This window comes from Uranotaenia lowii, chromosome 2 (genome assembly GCF_029784155.1).
Source record: "Uranotaenia lowii strain MFRU-FL chromosome 2, ASM2978415v1, whole genome shotgun sequence".
NCBI lineage: Eukaryota > Metazoa > Arthropoda > Insecta > Diptera > Culicidae > Uranotaenia > Uranotaenia lowii.
The window spans coordinates 431,578,122-431,600,489 of record NC_073692.1 but is presented as its reverse complement, the minus strand read 5'-3'; the positions used below and the strand labels follow the sequence as shown (position 1 = coordinate 431,600,489).

The window sequence follows — 22,368 nt, the reverse complement described above, 5'->3', positions numbered from 1 at the left end:
TGAATTTTACTGAATTTTACTCTACTTCTAACCATATTCGCCAATAAAAGCTTGAATAATATTCCAATTAACACTGAATTTTTAAAATTTTCCGTTTGGTTTTGGAAAAGTTGTACGCACAATGACATTTTCACTCATAATATCATCATTTTGATCGCAGCGCCTTCTGAGTGCCGTTTCGAGCTGCAAATCGCCAATGTCAATATGACACTATGTGATGTCAGCGCAATCGATGATTTTAAGTTTGTTATGACATAATATAAAAATCGAGCCAATCCACTCCCATTCTACCAGTAGCCAGTAAAGATATTTAATTTTTAAAATTGCGTCATGGTTATTTAATCATTTAAGCCGTACAAATATCGGTTCCATGCAAAAAAATGTTCAAAAAGATATTTTCTTTAAGGTTGCCAAAAGGCTCTAGAATTCCCTATTAAATCAAGTTTTGATCAAAAGTTGTATCGCATGTCGACAGTCATATCTGTTTCACCTAATATATGTCACTGCTCTTGTATTGATACATGTTCCCTTTGCTTTGGAATGGTTATAGTGTTAAGAAGAGTCAAAGCTCCTCTAATATCGTACTCTGATATTTTGTTATCATACGTCAATCCTGGTTCTGGAATCCACTGCTACAGCTTCGTGCAGTGTTAATATCGCTTGTTTCAAATTTGGCGTCACATAAACTCATTGTACTCGTATTAACAGAGCGCTAACTGGTCAGTTAAATAAGAATATATATAAAAATAAAATTTTGTTTTCTGAATCTCCTGTATGGTTAAGCTATGATTCAGAGGTACTATTGTATCTATATTTACCTTCCACTTAGTGTGTACATGTCCCTCTTTTACCCGACTACATTTCTTTAATGTATGTCAGAATTTAACAAAGTAAGTTTAAAAAAAGTCTTTATTTCCAGTATTATGATTAAAAAAAGCTTTATTGCTTAAAAATCCCTATGTGGATAGACTAAATGCCAACTTTGTCATTATAAAGTCGTTTATTTGCCCTCATTGTAGTATCCTGGTTAGAACATTTTCTGATCATAGTAAACTCAAATTTCCTGAATTTTGTAGTTGTGAATCAATGCCTGTTTTTCGTTTGCTAGTAAGCTTTAAGGTACTCTCGCCCATCCTGTTATAAGTGTATCTAATTCTAAGAATTTAAACTAAAATAACAATCTGTCATTTTTCACCCAATGTTGTTATAAGCTTCAATGCTTCAAAATCCCTACCTGGATCGGCTTTGAAATATTTATTTATTTTCTAATCCTTTTATGGTTTTCAGGTTTCTCAGGTATATCATGAAATCTGTGAAAAAAAGGCTAGGCACAATTTTCCCGTTTGTTTGGATAACGTGCCGCTATTAAGCCTACCCCTTTTCTGATACCTGATACCTGAAGAGTGAAGACACTATGTGATGTCATAGCAATCGATGATTTTAAGTTTGTTATAAAAATCGAGGCAATTCACTCCCATTCTACCAGTAACATCTTAAACGTCTTAGAGCAAGTTCACTGGTGTTGGGAAAAAGTGGTAGAAATTTTGACACTTACGGCACATTTTGAAAATTTTGCCGTGCAAAATCATTTTCAAGATCTGTGGCCTTCTAGTTTTTTTTACAACACGTGTTGTATTTTCGCATGCTGTGATGCAAAAATAGCAATATTTCTATCACATACGGCTGAAATAGAAACAGTGTTGTAAAAAGCATACAACGCCCCAAGATCTTGAAAACATTTTTGCATGGTAAAATTTTCGTAATGTCAAAATTTCTACCTTTTTTCCCAACACCAGTGAACTTGCTCTTAGAATATAGAAGCTTTTTATAAACTTTCAAGCGTTTTATTCTTTGACACACAAGAGTATGAAATTACCTTTTTGATGAGTACAAATTTATTTCACAAATTTCGCGTTAATATACTCAAAATCCAGTGCAAAGTTGAATTTAAGTTTTAGAATATCTGAGAAATTGCAAATTAACAAAAAGTTCATAAAACAGCTACCTTTGGAAACTCGTCGAATATTCTGTGTTTCGAATTTTCAAAATCTAAACATGCAGAAATGAGACAAATTACGTCATCTTTCCAATCCTATTTTCAAAATTTATCTGATATGACTTAAACAATTTTGACGATTGATTGATTGAAAAGTACGGCTTTTACAACACTTTTTTACAGTTTCACGGTGTCTCTAGGACAAAATTTTAATTTCCAGAAATAAGCAAAGCTTATTTTTGCACCACTCGATTGCTGGGGCTTTTCCCTTTCATTTGAGCCCAAATTTGAAATAATTCACCGGTGGTCTAGAACAATTTATTTTTTGAAGAATTTTTTACCTTTTTAATGGATTTTTTTCAAAGGTAAAATCATATTAATCTGTGTTAAAACACATATTTTATCATTAGTGTTATTTCAACTTCATATGTCAATAACATTATCAAATAGGAAAATTCCCTGGCTACAACTTTGTTCAAGACATCAAAGTATAAAAATTGAGAAAATAGAGTTTTAATGTCGCAAACAGAGTGATTATTATTTTTTCATTTGAAAAATATATTGAAAATTATCATCGCTGATTGTACCAAGACCAGAAATTTGATCCTAACGACTTAGTTACTTTTGTTAAGTTTTTTTGAATGTTCAGAACGGGTCAATTAGATTAGAAAATAAATCTTTTGTATACATTTGATCAGGATCATCTGAAGTAAAGTTATGTGGTTTTTTTTTATAAAAATATCGTCTCGCGCTTTTCTAGAATATTTTGATTTTTATATTTTGAGCTAAGTTTGTGTTAGGACTTTTATGAACAAATATTTGGGACTTGGAAACAAATTGAACTTTCTTCTACATTTAAGCCCAAAAAATCCAGCTGGATATTAAAACAAAAAATCTTTGTTGAAGATCATTGAGATTTTTTCAATATTTTTGAAGGTTTTCAGATTTTTCACTGTTAATCGATTGTTCAACGTTAGACAAGGGTAGCACAAGGATGGTAAAGTGTCACTGTATAAAACAAAAAACATTTTAGCCTTTTGTTCCTGATTGATTGCATAAGTTAGCGTTTAGAATGTGAATATACACACAATTTTCAAGCAAAAAATCTAAATTGCTCATTTTTGTCAAAAGTACACGAACTGAAGCTCATGTTATTCATTAATTTTTATTTTTCGATCAAATAGAAAAAGAGAATCTTTATTTTCAACCGATTTAAGTGGTTGATTTGATTTAAAGGATCTATTAGAAAATAATTCCTTAATTTACTTTTAGTTGATTGAGTGGGCTTATATGTATCGGATTTTTTTGCAAATTTTTTATTATGTTTTCTTAAAGTACCGCATTTGTTCAAATTAACGAAAATATTTTTTTGTTAAATATTTAAGCGGATATTAAAAAAATGCAGATTGTTATCTGATAGTACTCTAAATGGAACACTGGAAACATTTGTCTTTGAATTTCTGCATTTTGGCTCTCCCCTGGAATGTCATTCTATTATTTTCATGAAAAAATAAAAATAAATAACAACACTCCTCAGAGCTGATCGTGTCATCAATAGAAGCTTTAGCAGTGGCTTAAAATGCTCAAAATAGTTTTTCTTCATTATTTGCCTTGGTTTTGCACATATTCAAGATGTTGCATTACTCAAAGTAAGAAATGAGAAACAAAATTTTCAAATAAAGCAGGAGCTACCTCTTTTCATAATTGAACCATATATAAATGCTCTTTTCTTCAGAAAATCTTGATCAAATGTATGTAAAATATTTATTTTTTAATGTATGGAAATTATCCTGAACATTTAAACACTCTACAATCAATAACACAGTCGTCAGGATACTATATCTGGTCTTGGTACAATCAGCTATGAGAATTTTCAATAGATTTTTCAAATGAAATAGTAATCACTCTGTTAGCGACATTAAAACTCTGTTTTCTCAATTTGTATCACTTTGATGTTTTCAACAAAGTTGTAAACAGGGAATTTTCCATTATTATTATTAGATCAAATTATTGACATGTGGAGTTAAAATAACACTCAAGATAAGACAAGTGATTGAACAATGATTAGTATGAATTGAACCTTTGAAAAAATCATTAAAATGAATAAAAAATCTTCGAAAAACTAAATTGTTCTGGATATCGATGGATTATTTCAATTTTGGGATCAAATGAAAGGGAAAAGTCCTTGCTTTCGAATGGAGCAAAAATTTTTAATAAATAAAATTGTTCTATCAGAGACCCCGTGATTTTAAGTTATCATGAGCTTAAAAAAATTCAAAAAAATATATCTTTACATTCAACGTATTGCTTCTAACTATAGCTTTTTTGGACACTTGAAGTTTTTTTTTAGCATTCTGTAGCTGATCTACAGTTTTTTTTCGAAACATTTCGGGTTTTTTCTTAGACTTTGAATAACGGAAAACTGAAGTGTTGTTTATTACCTTTATTTTTGAATAATGTCTGAGAAACATATTTGAGTAACATTGCGAGTTTTCCGAAAAAAAATAATTTTGTACTGATCGGTTGTTAAATAAGAGAGACTTAGCGGTTTTAGTCAGAAGTGTCCAATTATCACTCCAGGGACTGTAACGGGAAAAAATTTCAGGGACGGATGAGGGTTCAGCAGTTACAGTTGCTTTAAAAAAGGAATAAAATCGTGCAGTGTAGCGAACAAACTTCCAACTTTGACAGAATGCCATTTCTCTCTCAGTTGATATTTTTTTATGAAACTTTCACACAAGCTTGATAAGCTGTTATAGTGAAGGTAGGGAAAATTAAGATTACCCCACAAAATTAGCTGTAACTTTGTGAAACTTAACGTTTTCATCTCTGTGAGATTATGTAAAAATGTAAATTATAGTATGTGACAAAATTTCATCAAAATCGATGAACGCGATCAAAAATTAAAGCAGAGCAGATTGAATATGAAGTTGATTTTGGGGACCTGACTTCATTTCTACAAGGTAAAAAGCTGCTCACTGGCAAATATACAAAATACGGTGGTAGAATATTTGGACCACTAGCTGGAAGATTGACAAATTCATCAGAAAATGATTCCTAGCTTGGTTCGTATCGTACGCTCGTAGGCAGAACTGCGTTTTTCAGGCAAGGTTGCTGATCTTCGCTCAGAATGAGTTTTAACTCCCATCCTAGTCACCATCGATTTTACCCCACAACATAGAAAGTTTGTTTTCTTTACAAACGACGCTTTTCAGCATCGAACGACGCATACCTAGTTTGTTTTATTTTTCCCTCTTTAGTGATCGATTGTTTTCTGAGTTACTATCGGTAACCATCAAACAATCATCATTCGCTACCAATGAATACATTGCGCGAGGACGGCGTCGAATTATTCGACATCTACAAGACTCGCTGACGATCATGCTTCGCCGCGAACGCTTCATGAAGCAAAGCGATTGAGTTCGAGGAACGGAAGAGGTGCCCAAAAACCAAATCTATGCCAATATTGGCTTATTTTCCTCTCAAGTTATGATAATTATTTATTAAAAATGGGTCTTAGTTTTTATCCCGGGAATTGATCCCTAGTAGTATTCTTCCTTGAAGGTCTGAGCCTGGGCATGAATAAACAACATCGACATCAACTCGCGCCGAATCATTTCGCTAACGAGTTGATTCTGTTGCGAAGTGGATGGTTGCTGGATTAAACAATGACTGAAAATCGGGAGGAGAAAATCAGCAAGGAACGCTAGGCAACACAAACAGAACGAAAAATCATCGTACATAGTTCACTAAGACGGCGCTTTTCTGTTGCATGTTTAGATTCCTTCGCGAGTAATGCAAAACAGCGTCGTTACTGTGGTTGCATCGGTAACGATTGGAAATTTTGAGGCAAACGAAGCGATTATCAGTAACCCTGTTTTCAGGTACGAGTGTCAACCAATCTCAAGACTTATCTGATCCTAACGGAGTTCCCCAAGGCAGTTACCTAAGCCAACTTCAGTTCAATTTGTTTATGGACGACTCTTGAGAACTATTCAATGCATAATCAGTTTTCTATACAAACTATCTTAAAATATACCGTTTGTTAGCACAACATACAAACTACTTACGTCTACAGCAGGATCTCGATGTGCTTAGGTTGATGAACTTGAATACTCACGAATGATTTCGAAATTTTTGACTGGACGACAACAGTTATCCTCATCGGAATCGAAATTAAATAGTTTCTATTTCCGAAATGCCCTAGATTGTTTGTTTCTACATCTGAATATCATTGACCTACTCCACACACCGCACGACAGTCAGCGTAAGGGTAATTTTATTTTGCGTTTAGAATTACGAACTGGACTAAACGATTGTCGCTGACTGGCTTTGGGATGCGGGTACGGCAAAGTCCGGTCGACCACCTTCGATGTAAAAATCCTTCGCCACTTCGCATCTCCACCAATTGCCGTCATCCATTCATTCAGCAGCATCCCATTCAGCAACAGCCGCAACAGTGTGGCCGCACACGATCTTCTCGTCCGGTGGTTGTTTCGATGGTTGGCTGGTGACAATTTTATTCCTTCACCCACACCTGCTTTCTTGGCCTGAGTCAGTTGACCGGTTCCAGCTAATGCATTAAAATATCTTAATTATTTTCATTGTTGAAATTCGCTGCCTTCTTAATTTTAATTTGCCCTCGCGAGTTAGTGTCGTCGTTGATCGTCTTCGGTCTCGTGAATGCATGCGAGCAGCGACCTCCTTCATCTTCATCTCTCTAATAACGACTTAACCAACAACACGCTTAATTTCTTCGGGATTCTGAGGAAGTTGGACGGAAGACGTCGGAGGAGATCAGTAATTTTACGGTAATGTGACGACGATTGCATATGTGTGTTGTGTTTGTGTCCCTTGTTCGGCCGCTCGGTTTGGTGTAGTAAAATTGTTGACTGCATGAATGGTTCCAGCGTTTTGCGTACATCGAGCTGAAAGAGAAGGGTGAGGAAGGGCGTTCTGCGAAAAATTCCCAATTCATTTGGTGTCCTACCCACGCAATATGGACCCATTGCATTGCCGTCGAGAGCAGCGGTATGATGTTTTAATGTGATTTAATTTTAAAAACACTGGAGTTATATATCACTTCATGTTGCGTTCCACTTCTGTCTCGCACTTGGGGCATTTTGGTGCGTTTTTTTCCCTTTTTTCAGCAACTTTTCATTTTCCCTGCCACGACGAGGTAGTACGACGAGAATTAACGTTTTTTTTCGGCGTTGTTTTTGTCGCGGAGATTGTTTGCTATTTTACGTGACCGGCTTTTCCGGCCTGTCGTCACTTGACCACTTCGCCCGTCAGTGGCCTATCAAATGCTAATTTCAACCCGCGACACAGTCTGATATTTGGTAAAATGAGGCTTCCAGATTCAAGCGCGCCTCGATTAATTAAGTTAACTTTTCGAGCAGATTAAACCGGATTTGAATTACGGCGCACCCCGCCTCGATTTCACTCATTGAATTCGACCGAGAGCCGGCTAATTTTTCATACGATGTCGTTTTAATTAGATTGAATTTCTTCTGAACTAGATAATCAGTCGAACTTTAAATGTTTATCTTTCTCTCTATCTTTTTCCCTCCATCAGCATGGCCACGTTCGTAAATTGAACCAGTTGATATTGAACCAAACCCGACAAACACATAATGCCGCGTGTTTGTTCCTCCAATCGTTGTGGTAGTTGGTAAGGTACCAGCTGCTTCTATAATATGGCGGAAGGTAACAATCCTCTACAACAACATCAACACCAACAGCAGCAGCAGCAGCATCCTCAATCGCCGACGACAACACTGGGTGATCATTCAGAATCGAGTGCAAGAACTATCAATAACAATAACAACAGTAGCATCATAAACCACAACAACGCGGCCAAGTTGTGTGGAATGCTCGGCATCAATATGCCCTGTGAAGCGACAGGCCATGATTTCAGCAACGTCCGCAAAGAGCTAGAGTACGTCAACTCGATTGCGTCGCACTACGGGGGAAACAGCGGAAGCAGCAGCGGCAACAGTCTACAGGAGAAGGCGGTAGTAGGTGGAGTCTTCAAAATTGAGGTGAGTCTTTGATTGAAGATTGTTTTTGACACATAAAAATAAGTTTCATAATAACGAAAAAGTCCAATTCTTACATGAAAGACAAATCTTTCCAAAAAGAGCTTTTTATTCAACAATCATTCTGTGAATGTAAGAGGTTCATATCTACAATTTAAAAAAAAAATACAAATTCTTGTATTTGTATTTTAAGTTATTTATTAAATTAAAATTCACCCCACCCCAAGTTTCAACTATTTTTTCATAAATCATTTAAATTTTCATTATTGAGAAAATTTTAAAGGAAAATTTCGGTCAAAAATTCGTGTCTAATTTTTATGTCAAATTACAACAACAGGATGTTCTTGATGTTTTGAGGGCTCTCGATCCATCAAAAAGTCATGAGACTTATCTTTGTTGTCTGATATTCAACCTATGAATTTGAGTCTGGAAAAGCTCATCTTATGAAAAACTATAGACGAATATCAATTCTCTGTATTGGTTTTCAAAATTTAGATTCATGTTAAGCATAATTATCATGATTTTTAATGAAATTTTAGCTCAAACATTGCAGGAATCAAAAACACTTTAAATAAACCTTATTTTTTGTACCATTTGAGTATTTATTTTAAAGTTTATAAATAGTTTTTTGTATTAAACCGAAGCTTTTAATAACCTTGATTTAAAATTTTGTATGGAAATTTGAATGGAAGAAGTAAATTTTGTACACTAAATCATCCAGAAAATTCAAATAAGCGTGAAATTAAGTAGGTCTTTGATTTATGGTTTTGACTTTTCTTAAGCTTAATTTTTTGCTAACATGTCAAGTAGCTAAGCAATTCCTTAAAAAAGTTAAAACCATTTCAAAGTAAAAAATCTGAATCCATTGAAAAGTACTTAAAAATGGCAGACTTTGCTTGCTGAATAATTTCTTGAAATGTTTTTGTAAAGGTTACATAAACCAATAAATTCCCATGCTATGCAAAGCAGTTTTTTTTAGATTTTCATCCCCATCCTACGATTACACAGCTAGCAAGTAAGCAGTCAAAAACGCTAATATGCAAAAAAAAAATAAATTAAAAAAAATGTATAACATTGAATATCTTCAATGAGGTACAAGTGAGGTTTGTTCTTTGTTCACATTAGTTGTATGTATATATGTTGTATGTTGGTTATCCACCTTAGGTGCACGGATTCACCGCAGTTTCTGCCTAAGTATGTGCTCACATGCATTCTTAGATTATTAGGTTCGTCGAATCTCTAATGCAGCGCGTACACCATACCCGGACCCCATGGCTTCGCATGAACTGTTGTGGATGAATGTATTGTGTTGATGTCGGTTTATTTTGGAAGAACGAGTCAATCAGGTGGGCTAGTTTACTTACAGGTATTCTGGCATCCGTGTATATACCTAGCCAGCTGGCAACTGATTGAACATTCTTATTATATAGTCAGTTATAAGAGAAAACACAGCTTACCTGTCGGTTATAAGAGAAAACACAGTTATAAGAGAAAACACAGCTTACCTGTCGGGCGCTTATGGGATTCGAACCCAAATTTTTTTGCAGATACCGGGAATCGAACCCAGTACGCCTGGCATACCAAAACCAGACTCGCGCCAGCCTATCCTATACATCGGCGCTTTGTTCTTTGTTCACATGAATTGTACTGCAAAAATCAAGGAATATTGTTCATCCAAAGTTTATTTTTTTGAACTTTCAGTACATCTCTGGCGAGTTTTGAATTGTGTTTTCCCATAAAAATTTCGATAAAAAAAACTAAAAAAAAATAATTTAAATCTCTTTGCGCTAGTTCAGGACTTGATGGATCGCGTTCAAAACTTTATCCCTATTTCTTACAGCAAAAACAACAAGAAAAGTTATGGGAGGTGTAAAAATTTACCAATTGAAATCTTTAAAATGGTAAGCTAAACCGTAAGTAAAAAAGTAGGGATATTACATCGGTCTAGTAAGTTTTTGGATTTGCTCAAGAGCTTGGAAGATAAGTCTTATTTGATTAGAGCTTAGGAAAACTCTTATTTCAAAAAAGGCTTCAATTTTAAAGCCAACTTTTTCTATGCTTAAATCAAATAAGCTGAATCTGCCAAAATCTTGCACAAATTCAGAGATATCAACCATCGACAAAAATAAATCATATTTTCAACAGTAAACGTAAGAAATTAATTTCTCAGTTTGAAATTATTGCAAACTCGATAAATTTTAAAATTATAGTTCAAAATTTATTTCTTTTCTACTGCAATATTTGAAAAATACACCGAGAAAATATCGAACTCCCTTGCAAATTTGTTCTCTTGAAAATTACATGTTCCTTTATCTGCAAATATTTATTTCTAACATTCAAATACTGTTGGTTACATTTTTTGTAAAAAAAACACGGTTTTTCATAAAACACAAAATAAAATTTCCGAATTCCAATACCTACAATTTCTTAATCGAAATTCCAGATCAGAATTTTAAATTTAAGCCAAGATGTGTTTCAGAGCCCTCAAACTGAATTTATAATTAAAATTTTGAAATTATGGATTTCAATCTGAATTAATTATTACAACTATTTTTTTTTTACGTTATATAAGTCTGAATTTAAATATGAATTTCGAATTATATTTTTTTCTATTTTGAATCGCTGTTTCGAAGCTTTATACGATTTTAAATCTTTATAAGAACTAAATTAAAGAACTTCGAATCTGCATGAATCCAATTTTTCATGAAATGAAAAAGAAAATTGGAATCAGGATCTCAAATCACCTTTTTAATTCTGTGTGTTAACGCACAAAACTCCTTCTCTCTGTTTTTTGGGCATGTGGAAGAATATTAACAGAGATGTGACTACTAAACTTTCTTAAGAGGTAACGAAAAAAAACGTGACCAGCCAGTAAAATTCGTATTCGAGGGTAGTTAGTTTTTGTTTAAGAATCAAAACACATTTACAGTTGTTGATGTACCTACATGCAGTACCTTTCAAAATTGTATGGTGTTCAGGACTAGCCCCTGAGGGCTTTTACGATATCATCAGCATTTCTCGAATGGAAAATTAGGAACACACTCATTCAAAACAACGATACAAATAGTGGACTGTATTTTTACTTAATTAATTACAATAAAGCGGACTTCGACACAATCTGACTATGGCTTACATGGCCTCTAACTGGCCCATTCTGGCATCTCTTCAGAGAAGGGTTGGCTCAATAGCGGCACGTTATCCAAACAAGCGGGAAAATTGTGCCTCAAAGGCCACAGGCCACTCGGGCCCGCTTACTTATGATCCTTACTCAAGGATGGCTGGTCGGGAAAAGAGGTCGAACTAAGGACCAACTTTGGCTCGACCCTGATGGGATCATCTTCGGTCCCGATGATACCCGATGTTTTTAACGCGCATAATTGCCGTTAAAGCCAGTAGCATGGCGATGCTTTTACTGGGTCCTTTTTGAAGCTTAGGGTGGTTCAACTCGTTCCAGAACACATAGAAATTGGAAACACGCACACCGTTACTTCGACTTTGAATAACTCCTTGCTCAGATGACATTTCTCAATCACATTTTCCTCGTAAGACAGATCAAGTTGTTCGAGCCCAAGAGTAAACATCGAACACAGTTGTACCGGATAAGTTTTTCAATAACGATCCGCCAACTGCAACGTTGATAAAGTCGCGAATGCCATAATGATGGTAAAACGACTATAATCGAAACAAAAAAAAAAAAAAAAATCACACCACTATATCACAAAATTTGAACTTTCTATAGTTTGTGTGGCTAGAGATACAGTAATTCTACAAAAAAAAAATACTTTTTTGAGTTTTACCCCTCAAACTGCAATATCCCAGAAACCACGCTTCACTTGTTTTGAAATTTTGATGAGTGATTCTTGAAAAATAAAGCATGTCTTAAGTATTTGAAAAGTTCTATCGATGAGATCAAAAGCTACGCGATAACCACTAAAATATCGTGAGATTCTGATTACAAAACACAAATAGATCATTTATTACATTTTTTCTTTGGTTTATAGCTTTTGTCAGAAATTTTTTGGCAAATTTGTGGTAGCAAAGGATATTGTTCTCATGAATCGTTCTAAATTCTATAGAAGTTGCATTTTTGGGTTTAAGCCTGAAATATCGTACGTAACGTTTGATCTCGTTGTAGGAAATTTCCAAAATCTTCAGACTTGCTAATTTCATATTTCAACAATCACTCTGCAAAATATCTATAAAAAATGTAGCGTTGTTTCTGAGATATTGCAGTTTGAATGGTAAAAGTCCAACAAGTTCGATTTTTGTAGAATTACGCCACACAAACTATAGAAAGCTCAAACTTTGTAATATAATAGTGTGATAGTTAATCTATCTTACGCAGAAAATGTTATGAAAAAATATCATCTGAGTAAAAAGTTATGGAAGTTCAAAGTCGAAGCGACAGTGTGCGTGCCTCCAATTTGTATACAATTATGAACGTTACTGTTTATTGGAATTTTTAACTGAAATTCGTCATACAGTTAAGTTTTGAAAAAACGATACTGCTACGCGATTAATTGAGTTTGATGACCATATTTTTTTTCATGAAGAGAAATCTCTTGATATAATCAATGTAAAATATGGCAAATATTTTTTTGCTTTGTTTGAAGTTTTGATCTCGGTTGACTTGCCTGAAAAATATTATGAAACTAGACACTGAATCAGATTTAAAAATATTCTTATTTATTTTTGGCATTTCGGCGAGTTGTGAAAATTCAAGGTAGAATATTTAGAAAGAACATGAAGGTATTATAGGTGGAAAGATCAAAGCTAGAGCGCTTTCTTCATCGCTTCCTATCAACATTGAAACGGCGCGCGGCAAAGAATCACGCAAGTAGTTCAAAAGCTGTTCACACAACAAAAGCCCTGCTCACATTTTCACCAACTATTCAATTTCTTCTACCCAAAGCGCTCTAGCTTTGATCTTTCCACCTATAATACCTTCATGTTCTTTCTTAATATTCTACCTTGAATTTTCACAACTCGCCGAAATGCCAAAAATTAAATAAGAATATATCCCGGCGGCGATTAAAATAAGATAACAGATTTAAAAATATGTGAATCAAACTCACCAAAATCAAATACTTTCTTGAAGCCATTATTTGGTGGCCTCCCGAATATGACTCCCTTTATAATGTGCTGGAACTTTGTGAACAGAAATTTTTCTCCCAAAGTGTGAAACTGTGAGCGTCAAAAACCACGGCAACGGTTCCAGGAACTCGGAAATCCATTAGAACAGTGGTTTTCAAACTTTTTTCACTCACCGCCCCCTTTTGGAAAAATTCGAAAACTCAATGCCCTCCTGGGCAAAATCAAAACTCATTCAAATTTATGTGGAGCCCTTAGAGTCAAGAGGGTAGGGGGTATTAATTTAAAAATTGTCAATCGTTTCTAATATTTCGAAAAATATATGATTTTTCAGACTTTTAGAATTGACACACTATTTTGTTCGGAAGAAAAATGTAATTTTTTTAAAAAATATAAAGAAAATTACCAAACATAACAAATTAAAAGCGTGTTTTCTCAAAATTAGCTTTTATGCACTTATACTCAGGTTGCCAGATTTTTCCCAGCAGGTACCCAAGCCGGATAAATCCGGAAATTTTATCTAAAAATCTGGCAAAATCCGGGCATTTGATTTCAAAATTGTCGACCAATAACCCGGGTAATATCCAGGCAAGTTTTTTCCAAAACCCAGTAATTTTTTAGCAAAAAATCAAGAAAAAAAACTTGAAAAAACAAATTTCCGTCATAATTTATCCGCAGTTTTTAATCGCATTCAAAAAACTTTTCATGGTTATTTTCATAAAATTTGCTCAAAAAATTTCTTTTTGGACGCATAAATAAAAATTTCAACAACTACAGGCTACATATATATTCTTAAAACGAGTAGTACAATCTTAATATTACTTTAAATACTACAATATTAGGTTCTTAAGTGCCTGTTGCCGTAAAAATCACTTTTTAGCTGCTGTTTAGACATAGTGAAATCTATGTTCTGGTAGTTTTTATTCTAGTTCTGCATTAGACAATTGATTGGACTATGTTTACCATAATCAGTTCGAGCAGAGGTTAAAATAATCAGATTTCTTGTTCTCAACTGGCGACTCGGACAATAAAAGTTTAACTGATTTAGTAGATAAGTAGACTGAACATGCTGATTAATTACGTCGTTTACAAAGGAGATTGCAGCAAATTCTCTTCTAACACTTAATGGTTCAATATTTATTATTAAACAGCGTGATTTAATATTGCACGTTTTGGCAAATGAAGGGAATAATTCTGGGAAAAATCTGGGATTTTTTCAAGGAAACCCGGGCAACCGGACCGGATCAGGGTTTTGTCGAAGTTTTCATCAGTGGTCCGGGCAAATCTGAATAAAACCGGGCAATCTGGCAGCCTTAACTTACATATACCCTTTTGGCTCCAAGGGTCTCATATTGCTACAAACCTCCAGTAAACACTTTATTTAGTGTAAAGTTTCCTAGAAACTTACTTAAACTAGTGAATCATTTTGATTTTAAATCATATATCTTAAATTTTGTGTAAACAACATTTTTTATTAACCATTAATTTGCATTAGTGTTGAACACTAAATTGCATTATTGGATTCTAATTAAATACTGTCAAGCCGGTAAAATAACGTAAGAATAGTTTTAATTCTTTTTATTTGAATTTGAGTTCTGTTCAAAGTTATGCACAATTGATTTTTTGAATTGATTGAAATAAAGATGAACAAATAATAACTTTAAATAAAAACTCTCTAATCTAAAATAATTCTTAAATATTTTCTTTCAAAAAAAATCTATCACTAAATCACAGATGACGCCTTTTTAAACAGATTTTATGGTGGTATTTTCTGTTAAGCAGATTTTTTGAGACAATACCTACATTTTAAAGAAAATCAAGCATTGCCTTCTATAATTATTCTTGTTTAAGTTTCACCCAAAATAATCTTACCAAACAAGATCAACATGTAGAGCGAATACAAATTCAGTGACAATATAAAAAAAATTTTAGTTCCTACATTTACATCTAAAAAAAATCATACTGGAACCAAAATTTGCTTGCCTAGATGTTTTAATGTTCAGCCTGATGTACAGTTTTGTAACGTAATTTTAAATTGCATCGAACTTACTCGTTGTTATTAAAAAACTACGTTGTTTCGTGATTTGTGAAAATGTTAATTACGACCTCATCGCCCCTTTGAGCCTTTCCAACGCCCCCCAAATTTCAAAATTGAGCTCACCGCCCCTCTGGAAGCTCTCAACGCCTCCAAGGGGACGGTAGGGACCACTTTGAAAACCACTGCATTAGAATATAAAAAAAGCACAATACATTCAACCCGATATTTCGCAGTAGTAAAGAAAAACTGCTGACTGAATGGCAGCTTCTATTCTTATGAGAATTTAATAACACATGCTTGAGAAAAATTACTACACCCTAAGTGGATGGAGTTTTAAGTTAAACTGTGAACAACAAGACACAAAAGAAATCAGCTGAGCAGGATTGTACCAAAATCGTTCTTAGACATGATGGGACACGCTAAATAAGATCAATATATTTTATCAGATTCTGTTACTGATCCTGAACCTGATTCTTACTTTTATACCGATTCTGATCCAGATTATTATCCTCTGTTGGGTTATGATCTATCAAAAACAGATCTTGGTTCTTATCTTGGTCTGGATTTCAATTCACTGATACTGATCTTGATCTTCTAATTCATTCAAATTCTGAACCTTGTCTTTCTTAACACTGTTCTTGATCTTTATTTTGATCCTGATCCTGATCAAGATTCTGATCCCTCATCCCTCATATACTATCTGATTCTAACCCTTATCATATCTTGGATCCTTATCTAGATCCCGATTAAAAACAGATGCTGATCGTGGTTCTGAACCTGATCTTAATCGTTATCCTGATCCTAATCATAGCCGATATTATCATTCTAGTTACAATTCAGATCCCAAACTTGATCTTGATTCTGATCCTGATTCAAATATTTATCCTAACTCAAATCCTTATCCAGATTCCTATTCTGATCCTGATCCGATCCTTAGCTCCTAGTCATGATCTCATGATTTTAATCGTAATCCTAGTCTTGATTCGGATTCTAGTCTTGATCCAGATTCAGGTCCCATACATGATCGTTATCATTCTTATCCTGATTCAGATCCACAACTTTGTTGTCTAACGAGATACGAAGTTACGGTCTTCGACAAAGTTCTTCGTTTCCTTTAGAGAATTTATAAATAGGCACGGAAATTATAAGCAAGCTCGGTTCCACAGAAGAAAGAAAAATGATGTTGATTTTTCAGTACAAAATATTTAATTTTTCCCATACAAACCTAAAAGTTCAAATTTACTCATGTAAATAAACGTTACTTAAAAATTCTGCAAAATCATAGATGAGTTTTGAACCATAACGAAGCTTTTTAGACCCCAGGGTTTGAGAAATTCAAAAATGACCCCAAATCGACTCAGTTTACTAGCACACTGATTCTCATTTTGAACGATCTTTTTCTAACAGGTTTAATTTTGATCGATATTTTCAAACAAATTTCTCGAATGAGATGTGCAAAAATATGTCAAATGCAAGTGTTTGACATTCCTGCTATTTTCCAACCCTCTCCTATGTGGTCCATTGGCTCGAATGAACTTTTCGACAAAATTATGGACCGAAAGAAATCAACATCCAAAACTAAAGACTTGTTTTGGATATTGTTTGGAGCTTCCCGATTCAATCCAGACCACTAAAAATGGTCAACTAGGATGAACATGATCAATTAACAGTTACTAAACGCTTTTTTTTCGTATGGTCTCCTGGAATTTTTTTATTTAATATCTTTGAAAGGAGAATCATGTGTACATATTGTAGTCCGGTAAGAAATAGCATTACCACTGGTGGTATCTCAACAAAGATCGAGGAGCTTATTCTTGACAATCTGGCAAAGAATGAAGATGGATGTTTTTTAAAGTGAAATATATCGTCATGTGATACTCGTTTGTGCCTTTTAATTTAAGTTTATCGGCATTTATGTATAAATGTAAAACGTTCAACTCTGTTTTTGAATCCGCGATCAAAAGCAGAAATTATGTAACTGATTTTCGTAGATGATAGCTACAAAAGATATTTGATTTGATTAAGCTGATCGGGGTGGCTCTTAAAACAATGAAACGTTAACAATACTGCCTTCAGGAAGTTTTGCTTAATTTTTTTTATAGTTATGTTGGTTAAAATTCGAAATTGTTAACAATTTCCAATCAACGAATACAATTAGCAAAAACTAGGAGCAACATCGTATCAAGTTCGTCAGAAATATGCACCAGATTTAACTCAAAACGCAAATGATACATAAAAGTACTGCAATTACATATCACCGCATGATTTATATTAATGATTGTGTTAGGCATAGAAGAAAACGTGTCCATGTGTCTACAAAACGCCGCAAGTCAAATCCAATTTACTAACACTAACATCACAAGCACCACGTGATATGACGAGTCCGTTTGAGAACATGGTGACATGATGTGGGGTAGTGTTTGCTGCTAATTTTTAAAAAGCAACCAACCACTATTGCTGCCGCTAAAGGAATCGGCTGTCAACACTGAGGCAAAAACGAGGCCGGGGGAGGAGAGCAACCGATTGGAAACATTAATATGATTTCTGGCGTTCAATTAAAAGCAATTGTCGTCAATCAACGGACGGCTGCCGATATATAGCTAATACGAATGCAATAATGGGTCACTGAATTTTGTTCGAGTTTGTTTTCGATATAATCTGTGATCTAATTTTATTGTTTTTCAATACATTATGAAATTCTGGCGGAAAAAATTAAAATTGAAAACTTTCACCACTATAGGGAATCGAGTTTAATATCGAAAGTTGTGTATTCTCAATTAGAAGATTGTTTATTTCCACATCCGAGATAGATTGCAATAACCACTGCAAGCAGCTATAAAAACGAAAACCGTAGCCGCCTGGCTCTTAGAAAAGCAGGGAAAGGCCAGGATGTCCATCCATATATGTACGCAACCCACCTTACATACTTGCATGCAGGCCGGCCATCCATGGGTTTAATGCCAGCCAGCCAGCCAGCCACCCAAGGAAGAAGGCCAGGCCGCACCAAAGTTTATAATATCCTTTTTCACTTCCTGCAGACCAGAAACCCGATGTCTTAATATGTAATGGTCAAAATTTATAATTTAAACATAATAGAAAATTCATATTTAAATTAAGTTTCCCATCTTGTTGTTCTGGCTCGGCAGCTCGGATCGCACTGACATGTTGTAAGGAAGGATGCTGCAGCATCCAGCATCCAGCATCCAAGCAGGCACCCGGTTTCTATTTCTATGCTGATGAGATGCCAAGTGAAGAGCCAACTCAACTTCTAGTCTTATACTTGGCACAAAAACATAAACACAGCCACTTTCGCAACACGGAAGAAGACACTAGACTTGCATTATTAGTACCATCTGGAAGTGGTTCGGTTTTTCGGTTTGGGAGCCTCCCCATTATTTCTTGGTGCAGATTTGCAGTTTCTCGCTCTTGCAGTAGGTATGAGTCAAATACTTGAGATCTGTGATACGAGATAGTTTTCTTGGTGCGCCTATAAATAAGAGTAAATATTTTTCGTTTATGCAATAATAAGAGCAGGAACGAAGCTCTAATGTAAGGATATTTTGCCACCACCTCTTTTCTGGGTGGACGTTTTTAGGTATATTCTTTTCGAACAGGAAGCAAAAGTTGAACACCTTCAGCTTGTGCTCGTCCATCGGAAAAATCTCAAACCAATATGGAGTGGGAAACCCTATGAGCAAATGAAGACGACTCCAACTCTTCCCTTGATAACTTCGATTTTAACAAGCAAACCGAAATAAAAACAAAAAGCAATTGATGTATAATTAAAGCTGCAAAGTTACTGCTGCTGCTAGTGTTGATGCTGCTGCCATTGTTTCTTGTTTTCTTGCAAAATAAACTTTGCACTTATCGCAAACTTCCATATCTGAACTATGCAGAACCTTTCGTTGCAGTACCAATTTAGATGGAACTTATCTGGTCACAAATTGATTTCTCTTCGTTACTTTTAATTCAAATTATGTTCCTTGAGCTGTGAAGGGTTTTTTCTCCTTGATAAGCACTTGACGTTTTCAAATATTTTTGTTCATGACAAAAATGACAAAAAAGACAAAAATGACAAAAATGACAAAAATGACAAAAATGACAAAAATGACAAAAATGACAAAAATGACAAAAATGACAAAAATGACAAAAATGACAAAAATGACAAAAATGACAAAAATGACAAAAATGACAAAAATGACAAAAATGACAAAAATGACAAAAATGACAAAAATGACAAAAATGACAAAAATGACAAAAATAACAAAAAGACAAAAATGACAAAAATGACAAAAATGACAAAAATGACAAAAATGACAAAAATGACAAAAATGACAAAAAAGACAAAAATGACAAAAATGACAAAAATGACAAAAATGACAAAAATGACAAAAATGACAAAAATGACAAAAATGACAAAAATGACAAAAATGACAAAAATGACAAAAATGACAAAAATGACAAAAATGACAAAAATGACAAAAATGACAAAAATGACAAAAATGACAAAAATGACAAAAATGACAAAAATGACAAAAATGACAAAAATGACAAAAATGACAAAAATGACAAAAATGACAAAAATGACAAAAATGACAAAAATGACAAAAATGACAAAAATGACAAAAATGACAAAAATGACAAAAATGACAAAAATGACAAAAATGACAAAAATGACAAAAATGACAAAAATGACAAAAATGACAAAAATGACAAAAATGACAAAAATGACAAAAATGACAAAAATGACAAAAATGACAAAAATGACAAAAATGACAAAAATGACAAAAATGACAAAAATGACAAAAATGACAAAAATGACAAAAATGACAAAAATGACAAAAATGACAAAAATGACAAAAATGACAAAAATGACAAAAATGACAAAAATGACAAAAATGACAAAAATGACAAAAATGACAAAAATGACAAAAATGACAAAAATGACAAAAATGACAAAAATGACAAAAATGACAAAAATTACAAAAATGACAAAAATGACAAAAATGACAAAAATGACAAAAATGACAAAAATGACAAAAATGACAAAAATGACAAAAATGACAAAAATGACAAAAATGACAAAAATGACAAAAATGACAAAAATGACAAAAATGGCAAAAATGACAAAAATGACAAAAATGACAAAAATGACAAAAATGACAAAAAATGACAAAAATGACAAAAATGACAAAAATGACAAAAATGACAAAAATGACAAAAATGACAAAAATGACAAAAATCACAAAAATCACAAAAATCACAAAAATCACAAAAATGACAAAAATGACAAAAATGACAAAAATGACAAAAATGACAAAAATGACAAAAATGACAAAAATGACAAAAATGACAAAAATGACAAAAATGACAAAAATGACAAAAATGACAAAAATGACAAAAATGACAAAAATGACAAAAATGACAAAAATGACAAAAATGACAAAAATGACAAAAATGACAAAAATGACAAAAATGACAAAAATGACAAAAATGACAAAAATGACAAAAATGACAAAAATGACAAAAATGACAAAAATGACAAAAATGACAAAAATGACAAAAATGACAAAAATTACTAAAATTACTAAAATTACTAAAATTACTAAAATTACTAAAATGACAAAAATGACAAAAATGACAAAAATGACAAAAATGACAAAAATGACAAAAATGACAAAAATGACAAAAATGACAAAAATGACAAAAATGACAAAAATTACAAAAATGACAAAAATGACAAAAATGACAAAAATGACAAAAATGACAAAAATGACAAAAATGACAAAAATGACAAAAATGACAAAAATGACAAAAATGACAAAAATGACAAAAATGACAAAAATGACAAAAATGGCAAAAATGACAAAAATGACAAAAATGACAAAAATGACAAAAATGACAAAAAATGACAAAAATGACAAAAATGACAAAAATGACAAAAATGACAAAAATGACAAAAATGACAAAAATGACAAAAATCACAAAAATCACAAAAATCACAAAAATCACAAAAATGACAAAAATGACAAAAATGACAAAAATGACAAAAATGACAAAAATGACAAAAATGACAAAAATGACAAAAATGACAAAAATGACAAAAATGACAAAAATGACAAAAATGACAAAAATGACAAAAATGACAAAAATGACAAAAATGACAAAAATGACAAAAATGACAAAAATGACAAAAATGACAAAAATGACAAAAATGACAAAAATGACAAAAATGACAAAAATGACAAAAATGACAAAAATGACAAAAATGACAAAAATGACAAAAATGACAAAAATGACAAAAATGACAAAAATGACAAAAATGACAAAAATGACAAAAATGACAAAAATGACAAAAATGACAAAAATTACTAAAATTACTAAAATTACTAAAATTACTAAAATGACAAAATATGACAAAAATGACAAAAATGACTAAAATAACTCAAATTTCTAAAATTACTTTTGTCACAAAAATTATTTAAATTACTTAAATTATCATAATTACAAAAAATACAAAATTGACAAAAAATTCTTCAATTTTGTTCATTGGTCTAAAGAATGCTGCCTGGGCATTAACAATGGCCGAAGTTTATACTCTCTCTTCGATTATCAATAACGGCGCCGGCCACGTCCTAGCCCAAGTAACACAGATTATGCCAACTAGCGTTAGGAAGTTTTATTATGGTTTAATTATGGCATTTTTTTGTGCAGCTCGTTTTATGGCGGTTTTATTATGGTCATGCAGAATGCTTATAATTTTTTTTCGACCACATGTTTTCAGATGGTTTTGAAAACGCTAATAAAACTTTTATTAAACATGCTGTTTTAGTTATTTTGAAAAAGTTATGAATGCTCTTTTTAAACCATAATAAAACACAAACCTAGAAGTTTGCTCCAAGCTTTCTTTTGCATGTTCTATAATAGCACTCAGTGCATGATCATTAAAACCGCCATAAAACTTAGTGACAGTTCTCGATCAAGATGTCAAAACTGGACACGCTCAGATTAGATAGCACATATTTGAATTGGAACTCCCATTTTTACACATTTTTGGTAAGTTATGCGTGTTGGTTTTGAGTTAAAATTAAAAAAAGACATCTTTGAAAACTTGAAATCACCGAAAGTGATATGAATATCTTTACAATATGAGTATTGAGTGAAAGGGCCCAAATAGTAGGAATTGTTGCTTGACGCCATCA

General features: G+C 33.1%; 1 protein-coding gene across 3 annotated transcripts in view; it reads left to right on the top strand.

The window, feature by feature from the left end:
• The window catches only part of LOC129744116 (POU domain, class 6, transcription factor 2-like), a 366,294-nt gene that overhangs the window by 26,668 nt on the left and 317,258 nt on the right, over positions 1 to 22,368 (top strand). For all 3 annotated transcript variants that reach the window (XM_055736502.1, XM_055736503.1, XM_055736501.1), the window contains exon 2: positions 7,575 to 8,040. In XM_055736502.1, the coding sequence (XP_055592477.1) occupies positions 7,696 to 8,040 (345 nt within the window). In that variant the 5' untranslated portion in view covers positions 7,575 to 7,695. The remainder of the gene's footprint in view (positions 1 to 7,574; positions 8,041 to 22,368) is intronic.